Raw genomic sequence first — 10,623 nt, 5'->3', positions numbered from 1 at the left:
TATGTATATATGTGTTCAGAGACTTTTATTTGTACTTGTAAATGTAAGTATTTATTATGTATATATGTGTTCAGAGACTTTTATTTGTACTTGTAAAATGTAAGTATTTATTATGTATATATGTGTTCAGAGACTTTTATTTGTACTTGTAAATGTAAGTATTTATTATGTATATATGTGTTCAGAGACTTTTATTTGTACTTGTAAATGTAAGTATTTATTAAGTATATATGTGCTCAGAGACTTTTATTTGTACTTGTAAATGTAAGTATTTATTAAGTATATATGTGCTCAGAGACTTTTATTTGTACTTGTAAATGTAAGTATTTATTAAGTATATATGTGCTCAGAGACTTTTATTTGTACTTGTAAATGTAAGTATTTATTAAGTATATATGTGTTCAGAGACTTTTATTTGTACTTGTAAATGTAAGTATTTATTAAGTATATATGTGCTCAGAGACTTTTATTTGTACTTGTAAATGTAAGTATTTATTAAGTATATATGTGCTCAGAGACTTTTATTTGTACTTGTAAATGTAAGTATTTATTAAGTATATATGTGCTCAGAGACTTTTATTTGTACTTGTAAATGTAAGTATTTATTAAGTATATATGTGTTCAGAGACTTTTATTTGTACTTGTAAATGTAAGTATTTATTAAGTATATATGTGTTCAGACTTTTATTTGTACTTGTAAATGTAAGTATTTATTAAGTATATATGTGTTCAGAGACTTTTATTTGTACTTGTAAATGTAAGTATTTATTAAGTATATATGTGCTCAGAGACTTTTATTTGTACTTGTAAATGTAAGTATTTATTAAGTATATATGTGCTCAGAGACTTTTATTTGTACTTGTAAATGTAAGTATTTATTAAGTATATATGTGTTCAGAGACTTTTATTTGTACTTGTAAATGTAAGTATTTATTAAGTATATATGTGCTCAGAGACTTTTATTTGTACTTGTAAATGTAAGTATTTATTAAGTATATATGTGTTCAGAGACTTTTATTTGTACTTGTAAATGTAAGTATTTATTAAGTATATATGTGCTCAGAGACTTTTATTTGTACTTGTAAATGTAAGTATTTATTAAGTATATATGTGTTCAGAGACTTTTATTTGTACTTGTAAATGTAAGTATTTATTAAGTATATATGTGCTCAGAGACTTTTATTTGTACTTGTAAATGTAAGTATTTATTAAGTATATATGTGCTCAGAGACTTTTATTTGTACTTGTAAATGTAAGTATTTATTAAGTATATATGTGCTCAGAGACTTTTATTTGTACTTGTAAATGTAAGTATTTATTAAGTATATATGTGCTCAGAGACTTTTATTTGTACTTGTAAATATAAGTATTTATTAAGTATATATGTGCTCAGAGACTTTTATTTGTACTTGTAAATGTAAGTATTTATTAAGTATATATGTGTTCAGAGACTTTTATTTGTACTTGTAAATGTAAGTATTTATTAAGTATATATGTGTTCAGAGACTTTTATTTGTACTTGTAAATGTAAGTATTTATTATGTATATATGTGCTCAGAGACTTTTATTTGTACTTGTAAATGTAAGTATTTATTAAGTATATATGTGTTCAGAGACTTTTATTTGTACTTGTAAATGTAAGTATTTATTATGTATATATGTGTTCAGAGACTTTTATTTGTACTTGTAAATGTAAGTATTTATTATGTATATATGTGCTCAGAGACTTTTATTTGTACTTGTAAATGTAAGTATTTATTAAGTATATATGTGTTCAGAGACTTTTATTTGTACTTTATGTAAGTATTTATTATGTATATATGTGTTCAGAGACTTTTATTTGTACTTGTAAATGTAAGTATTTATTAAGTATATATGTGTTCAGAGACTTTTATTTGTACTTGTAAATGTAAGTATTTATTAAGTATATATGTGTTCAGAGACTTTTATTTGTACTTGTAAATGTAAGTATTTATTAAGTATATATGTGCTCAGAGACTTTTATTTGTACTTGTAAATGTAAGTATTTATTAAGTATATATGTGCTCAGAGACTTTTATTTGTACTTGTAAATGTAAGTATTTATTAAGTATATATGTGCTCAGAGACTTTTATTTGTACTTGTAAATGTAAGTATTTATTAAGTATATATGTGCTCAGAGACTTTTATTTGTACTTGTAAATGTAAGTATTTATTAAGTATATATGTGCTCAGAGACTTTTATTTGTACTTGTAAATGTAAGTATTTATTAAGTATATATGTGTTCAGAGACTTTTATTTGTACTTGTAAATGTAAGTATTTATTAAGTATATATGTGCTCAGAGACTTTTATTTGTACTTGTAAATGTAAGTATTTATTAAGTATATATGTGTTCAGAGACTTTTATTTGTACTTGTAAATGTAAGTATTTATTAAGTATATATGTGCTCAGAGACTTTTATTTGTACTTGTAAATGTAAGTATTTATTAAGTTTATATGTGCTCAGAGACTTTTATTTGTACTTGTAAATGTAAGTATTTATTAAGTATATATGTGCTCAGAGACTTTTATTTGTACTTGTAAATGTAAGTATTTATTAAGTATATATGTGTTCAGAGACTTTTATTTGTACTTGTAAATGTAAGTATTTATTAAGTATATATGTGTTCAGAGACTTTTATTTGTACTTGTAAATGTAAGTATTTATTAAGTATATATGTGCTCAGAGACTTTTATTTGTACTTGTAAATGTAAGTATTTATTAAGTATATATGTGTTCAGAGACTTTTATTTGTACTTGTAAATGTAAGTATTTATTAAGTATATATGTGTTCAGAGACTTTTATTTGTACTTGTAAATGTAAGTATTTATTATGTATATATGTGCTCAGAGACTTTTATTTGTACTTGTAAATGTAAGTATTTATTAAGTATATATGTGTTCAGAGACTTTTATTTGTACTTGTAAATGTAAGTATTTATTATGTATATATGTGTTCAGAGACTTTTATTTGTACTTGTAAATGTAAGTATTTATTAAGTATATATGTGTTCAGAGACTTTTATTTGTACTTGTAAATGTAAGTATTTATTATGTATATATGTGTTCAGAGACTTTTATTTGTACTTGTAAATGTAAGTATTTATTAAGTATATATGTGTTCAGAGACTTTTATTTGTACTTGTAAATGTAAGTATTTATTAAGTATATATGTGTTCAGAGACTTTTATTTGTACTTGTAAATGTAAGTATTTATTATGTATATATGTGTTCAGAGACTTTTATTTGTACTTGTAAATGTAAGTATTTATTAAGTATATATGTGCTCAGAGACTTTTATTTGTACTTGTAAATGTAAGTATTTATTAAGTATATATGTGTTCAGAGACTTTTATTTGTACTTGTAAATGTAAGTATTTATTAAGTATATATGTGTTCAGAGACTTTTATTTGTACTTGTAAATGTAAGTATTTATTAAGTATATATGTGTTCAGAGACTTTTATTTGTACTTGTAAATGTAAGTATTTATTAAGTATATATGTGTTCAGAGACTTTTATTTGTACTTGTAAATGTAAGTATTTATTATGTATATATGTGTTCAGAGACTTTTATTTGTACTTGTAAATGTAAGTATTTATTAAGTATATATGTGCTCAGAGACTTTTATTTGTACTTGTAAATGTAAGTATTTATTAAGTATATATGTGCTCAGAGACTTTTATTTGTACTTGTAAATGTAAGTATTTATTAAGTATATATGTGCTCAGAGACTTTTATTTGTACTTGTAAATGTAAGTATTTATTAAGTATATATGTGCTCAGAGACTCACAGACTTGACCTCCGTCTTCTTGCTCTTCCTCAGCGTGACGTAGGAGGCGATGGTCGTGGACTCGGGTCGGTTCTTGGGAGACTTGGTTCTGGGCGGGACGATGCCGACCGGGTACGGCGGCGCCGCTGCTGGACAGAGACGTCTTCAGGGACGGAAGACAAACTGGACGAGGAGGAGGAAGGAAGTCAAACCTTTGGAGGAGACGCCTCTGTGAGCCTCGCCGGCGTCCATCTTGTCTTCGCCGGTGACCTCGTCCACCTCCTCCTTCACCGTGGTGAGTTCAGGCTCGCTCTTGTAGAGTCGGTAATCTGGAGCCTGCTGTGAGGAGGTGTACTTTGAGTTATATATATATATATATATATATATATATATACATTATACGTCGATGGACATTTTAAATGTTGACACTTGGATTTATTTCACCGAAATGTTTTTAAACAATTTGATTATATTATTTCTTTATTGATTTATTTGTTAATGATTGCATTAAAAAATAGGTTTTAAAGTTTGATATTCTAATCCATAAAAATGAATTACATTGAATTATTATTTTTTTTTTTAATAGTTAAATTAAAAATAATAATTAATTAATTAATTAAATTTACTCATAGAGTTTAATATTCGTATTCAAATAATTAAAACATTTCGTATCTAAACTCAATATTTTAAATTCAATATATAAATGTTGATATAATAAGAGTCTCCAGACTAAAGCAACAGAGCTCAGAGCTAATGGATCAAACTTTCATCCAATCATACGACGCACAGACGGTCATGTGACGACGTAGAAGCTCACGATCAAGTCGCTCGGTGATCTGTTGCTTTTGTCTGCTGACACTTTATATTTTAAATTGAATTTAAAACTGTATTGAACTCAGAGACGTCATTTTTTAACGATTGTAATTATAATATCAAATTAAATTGAATTATTTTTTATATTTCAACTATAAAAATGTAAATATAGAAATGATTATAACAATAAAAATCCTTTAAAAGCAACCATTCAATGAATAAATCCAAGTGTGGCGTGGAAGTGTTAATGACATGCGTCAACACAAGGGGGCGCCAGACACGAGCGAGGGGTCCCACGATGGAGGTGAGAAAACGATGGATGTCGTGGGATGTTTGACGACAAAAACCGTCGCCGTGACGACGGTTCTTACGCTGTGCGCTCCGTTACGAGGGCCCGGCTTACGGTCCGGCGCCGCTCGCCCGCCCGGGCCGGCGTGGTGGTGGGGGGGCACTACGGGGGGGCGCTCTGCCGTGTAGTAGTACTGGGGGAGGGGCGGGCGGGGGGGCACCTCGGTGGGAGGAGCCAGAGACGTCGCTGTCTGTTGACAGCAACAACAAGTCTTCTTAACGCCACAGGGGGCGACGCTGAGCACGTGACCCTTGACCCTCAGACACAAACGCGACCATGTCAGGACGTCTCACCTCGTTCTTCTGCTGGCTGGACAGAGGTTTGGATCCAGGAAGACCTGGACACACAAACATGAGCTGAACGACACATACACAAGACGTGTGCGTTACTATGGTAACGGCACTCACTGTTGTCCGAGCTCCGCTGAGGTTTGTTTTTACTCAGAGCCTCCATCACGTCCTGGATCCTCCACAACTCCTTCTGGATCTGGATGTGCTGCTGACTGGGAGGCTCCGTCTGACACACCAGGAGCATTAGTGTGTGTGTGTGAGTGTGTGTTAGTGTGTGTGTGTTGTCAGGGAATTTGTGTGTCATTTTCTGTGCAAGTGACAGTGTGATTGTTGTGTGTGTGAATGTGTAAATGTGTGTGAGGGAGAAAGAGCATGTGTGTGTATTACGTGAATGTGTAGATGTGTGTGTGCATTGATTAGTGTGTGTGTTTATGTGTGTGAATTCTGTGTGTGTGCATGTGTATGTTTGTAAGAGTCCATTGTGTTTGTATAAATGTGTGTATCAGTGTGGGTAAATCCACAAGTTAGTGTGCATGTGTGGGTATGCATGTTCGTGAATGTGTGCATAAATGTATGTGTGTGTATATTATTGTGTTTGTGTGTATATGTGTGTTTGAGTTCATTGCTTGAATGTTTTTATCTGTAAATGTTTGTGTAAATGTGAGTGTTTGTGTTTATATCTCCGTCTGTGTATATCTAAGTGTGTATATATATGTAAGTGTTTGTGTTTAAGTCTGCGTGTATATGTGTGTTTGTATATATACGTGAGAGTTTGTGTTTATATCTGTGTGTTTGTATATCTAAGTGTGTGTTTGTGAGTCAGTGTCTATACGTGTGTTTGTATATATACGTGAGTGTTTGTGTTTATAAGTATGTGTGTGTTTGAGTCTGTGTTTATATGTACGTGTTTGTGAGTCTGTGTGTATATGTGTGTGTTTGTGAGTCTATGTGTATATATTGTGTTAATATCTCTGTGTGTGTACGTGAGTCTGTCTGTATATGTACATGTGTGTTTGTGAGTCTGTGTGTATATGTCTGTGTGTATATGTCTGTTTGTGAATCTGTGTTTGTGAGTCTGTGTGTATATGTCTGTGTGTATATGTCTGTTTGTGAGTCTGTGTTTGTGAGTCTGTGTGTGTTTGTGTGTGTGTGAAATATACCTGAGGACTTCCCAGAGCCTCCAGTTGTTCCAGGAGGTCGGACTTTGCGAGAGAAACGTCAGTTTCCAGGCGATCGTAGTCGATCCAGGATCTTTCCAGCTCCTGACACACAACACAACATTAGTGTGTGTCACTCACCGTGCTGACACACACAACACAACATTAGTGTGTGTCACTCACCGTGCTGACACACACATCACAACAAGAGTGTGTAGTTTCTAGTGTGTATCACTCACCGTGCTGACACACACAACACAACAAGAGTGTGTAGTTTCTAGTGTGTATCACTCACTGTGCTGACACACACAACACAACACGAGTGTGTAGTTTCTAGTGTGTATCACTCACAGTGCTGACACACACATCACAACACGAGTGTGTAGTTTCTAGTGTGTATCACTCACAGTGCTGACACACACAACACAACAAGAGTGTGTAGTTTCTAGTGTGTATCACTCACAGTGCTGACACACACATCACAACACGAGTGTGTAGTTTCTAGTGTATCACTCACAGTGCTGACACACACATCACAACACGAGTGTGTAGTTTCTAGTGTATCACTCACAGTGCTGACACACACAACACAACAAGAGTGTGTAGTTTCTAGTGTGTATCACTCACAGTGCTGACACACACATCACAACACGAGTGTGTAGTTTCTAGTGTGTATCACTCACCGTGCTGACACACACATCACAACACGAGTGTGTAGTTTCTAGTGTGTATCACTCACCGTGCTGACACACACATCACAACACGAGTGTGTAGTTTCTAGTGTGTATCACTCACAGTGCTGACACACACATCACAACACGAGTGTGTAGTTTCTAGTGTGTATCACTCACCGTGCTGACACACACATCACAACACGAGTGTGTAGTTTCTAGTGTATATCACTCACAGTGCTGACACACACATCACAACACGAGTGTGTAGTTTCTAGTGTGTATCACTCACAGTGCTGACACACACATCACAACACGAGTGTGTAGTTTCTAGTGTGTATCACTCACCGTGCTGACACACACATCACAACACGAGTGTGTAGTTTCTAGTGTGTATCACTCACAGTGCTGACACACACATCACAACACGAGTGTGTAGTTTCTAGTGTGTATCACTCACCGTGCTGACACACACATCACAACAAGAGTGAGTAGTTTCTAGTGTATCACTCACAGTGCTGACACACACAACACAACAAGAGTGTGTAGTTTCTAGTGTATCACTCACAGTGCTGACACACACATCACAACACGAGTGTGTAGTTTCTAGTGTGTATCACTCACCGTGCTGACACACACATCACAACACGAGTGTGTAGTTTCTAGTGTGTATCACTCACCGTGCTGACACACACATCACAACACGAGTGTGTAGTTTCTAGTGTGTATCACTCACAGTGCTGACACACACATCACAACACGAGTGTGTAGTTTCTAGTGTGTATCACTCACAGTGCTGACACACACATCACAACACGAGTGTGTAGTTTCTAGTGTGTATCACTCACCGTGCTGACACACACATCACAACACGAGTGTGTAGTTTCTAGTGTGTATCACTCACAGTGCTGACACACACATCACAACACGAGTGTGTAGTTTCTAGTGTGTATCACTCACCGTGCTGACACACACATCACAACAAGAGTGAGTAGTTTCTAGTGTATCACTCACAGTGCTGACACACACAACACAACAAGAGTGTGTAGTTTCTAGTGTATCACTCACAGTGCTGACACACACATCACAACACGAGTGTGTAGTTTCTAGTGTGTATCACTCACCGTGCTGACACACACATCACAACACGAGTGTGTAGTTTCTAGTGTGTATCACTCACCGTGCTGACACACACATCACAACACGAGTGTGTAGTTTCTAGTGTGTATCACTCACCGTGCTGACACACACATCACAACACGAGTGTGTAGTTTCTAGTGTGTATCACTCACAGTGCTGACACACACATCACAACACGAGTGTGTAGTTTCTAGTGTGTATCACTCACAGTGCTGACACACACATCACAACACGAGTGTGTAGTTTCTAGTGTGTATCACTCACCGTGCTGACACACACATCACAACAAGAGTGAGTAGTTTCTAGTGTATCACTCACAGTGCTGACACACACAACACAACAAGAGTGTGTAGTTTCTAGTGTATCACTCACAGTGCTGACACACACATCACAACACGAGTGTGTAGTTTCTAGTGTGTATCACTCACCGTGCTGACACACACATCACAACACGAGTGTGTAGTTTCTAGTGTGTATCACTCACCGTGCTGACACACACATCACAACACGAGTGTGCAGTTTCTAGTGTGTATCACTCACCGTGCTGACACACACATCACAACACGAGTGTGTAGTTTCTAGTGTGTATCACTCACAGTGCTGACACACACATCACAACACGAGTGTGTAGTTTCTAGTGTTTATCACTCACCGTGCTGACAAACACATCACAACACGAGTGTGTAGTTTCTAGTGTGTATCACTCACAGTGCTGACACACACATCACAACACGAGTGTGTAGTTTCTAGTGTGTATCACTCACAGTGCTGACACACACATCACAACACGAGTGTGTAGTTTCTAGTGTGTATCACTCACAGTGCTGACACACACATCACAACACGAGTGTGTAGTTTCTAGTGTGTATCACTCACAGTGCTGACACACACATCACAACACGAGTGTGTAGTTTCTAGTGTGTATCACTCACCGTGCTGACACACACAACACAACAAGAGTGTGTAGTTTCTAGTGTGTATCACTCACCGTGCTGACACACACAACACAACAAGAGTGTGTAGTTTCTAGTGTGTATCACTCACCGTGCTGACACACACATCACAACACGAGTGTGTAGTTTCTAGTGTGTATCACTCACAGTGCTGACCCGGCTCAGCTCGCGGCAGGTACTAAGGAGTCCGTTCTGCAGGACGTCTCTCTGCTGGACTAGACTCTGAGCAGCTGCAGAGTCTGAGCTCTGTTCGCTCAGTTCCTGACTGGCCGACAGCAGCGCCGTCTCCAGAGTGTGCTGCAGAGTTACACACATTTAAAAATGTTGAACAATACAAACACAATCATGTCAGACTATATTTTATTGTCAAAAACAAACCTTTTCTCTGTGCAGCTGCTGCAGCTTCTCCTCCAACTGTCGCACACTCTTGTCCTGCTCACACAAGCGGCTCAGTTTGGTCTGAAGACACACAAACATGACCATCATAAACACACACAGATCAACATGACTATCATAAACACACACAGTTCAACATGACTATCATAAACACACACAGTTCAACGTGACCATCATTAACACACACTTCAACGTGACTATCATCAACACACACAGTTCAACATGACTATCATAAACACACACAGCTCAACACGACTATCATAAACACACACAGTTCAACGTGACTATCATCAACACACAGTTTAACGTGACTATCATAAACACACACAGTTCAACATGACTATCATCAACACACACAGTTCAACATGACTATCATAAACACACACAGTTCAACGTGACTATCATAAACACACACAGTTCAACGTGACTATCATAAACACACACAGTTCAACGTGACTATCATCAACACACACAGTTCAACGCAACTATCATAAAACACACACTTCAACACGACTATCATACACACACACAGTTCAACATGACCATCATTAACACACACACAGTTCAACACGACTATCATAAACACACATTGACAGTTGAATATGACAGTAAACATAATATAAACATGGAACACGATATAAACATGGAACACAATATAAACATGGAACATGATAAAACATGGAACATGATAAAACATGGAACATGATATAAACATGGAACATGATAAAACATGGAACATGATATAAACATGGAACACGATATAAACATGGAACATGATAAAACATGGAACATGATATAAACATGGAACACGATATAAACATGGAACATGATAAAACATGGAACACGATATAAACATGGAACATGATAAAACATGGAACATGATATAAACATGGAACATGATATAAACATGGAACATGATATAAACATGGAACATAATATAAACATGGAACATGATAAAAACATGGAACACGATATAAACATGGGACACGATATAAACATGGAACACGATATAAACATGGAACATGATATAAACATGGAACATGATATAAACATGGAA

At 35.4% G+C, this 10,623-nt stretch overlaps 1 protein-coding gene across 9 annotated transcripts in view; it reads right to left on the bottom strand.

Moving 5' to 3' along the window:
• The window catches only part of plekha5 (pleckstrin homology domain containing A5), a 195,825-nt gene that overhangs the window by 8,436 nt on the left and 176,766 nt on the right, over positions 1–10,623 (bottom strand). For 4 of the 9 annotated variants that reach the window (XM_087786194.1, XM_087786192.1, XM_087786196.1 and 1 more), the window contains 8 exons: positions 9,549–9,629; positions 9,318–9,467; positions 6,410–6,511; positions 5,367–5,475; positions 5,253–5,296; positions 4,982–5,149; positions 4,010–4,133; positions 3,819–3,946 (listed from right to left, as the gene is read on the bottom strand). In XM_087786194.1, the coding sequence (XP_087642320.1) occupies positions 3,819–3,946; positions 4,010–4,133; positions 4,982–5,149; positions 5,253–5,296; positions 5,367–5,475; positions 6,410–6,511; positions 9,318–9,467; positions 9,549–9,629 (906 nt within the window). Of the gene's footprint in view, positions 1–3,818; positions 3,947–4,009; positions 4,137–4,981; positions 5,150–5,252; positions 5,297–5,366; positions 5,476–6,409; positions 6,512–9,317; positions 9,468–9,548; positions 9,630–10,623 lie in introns of all 9 variants that reach the window. The other 5 variants (XM_087786199.1, XM_087786200.1, XM_087786193.1 and 2 more) reach the window with 4 other exon arrangements.

This window comes from Callionymus lyra, chromosome 3 (assembly GCF_982586985.1).
Source record: "Callionymus lyra chromosome 3, fCalLyr1.hap1.1, whole genome shotgun sequence".
NCBI lineage: Eukaryota > Metazoa > Chordata > Actinopteri > Syngnathiformes > Callionymidae > Callionymus > Callionymus lyra.
The sequence above is the reverse complement of the archived record's forward strand: the minus strand, read 5'-3'. Positions and strand labels throughout refer to the sequence as shown.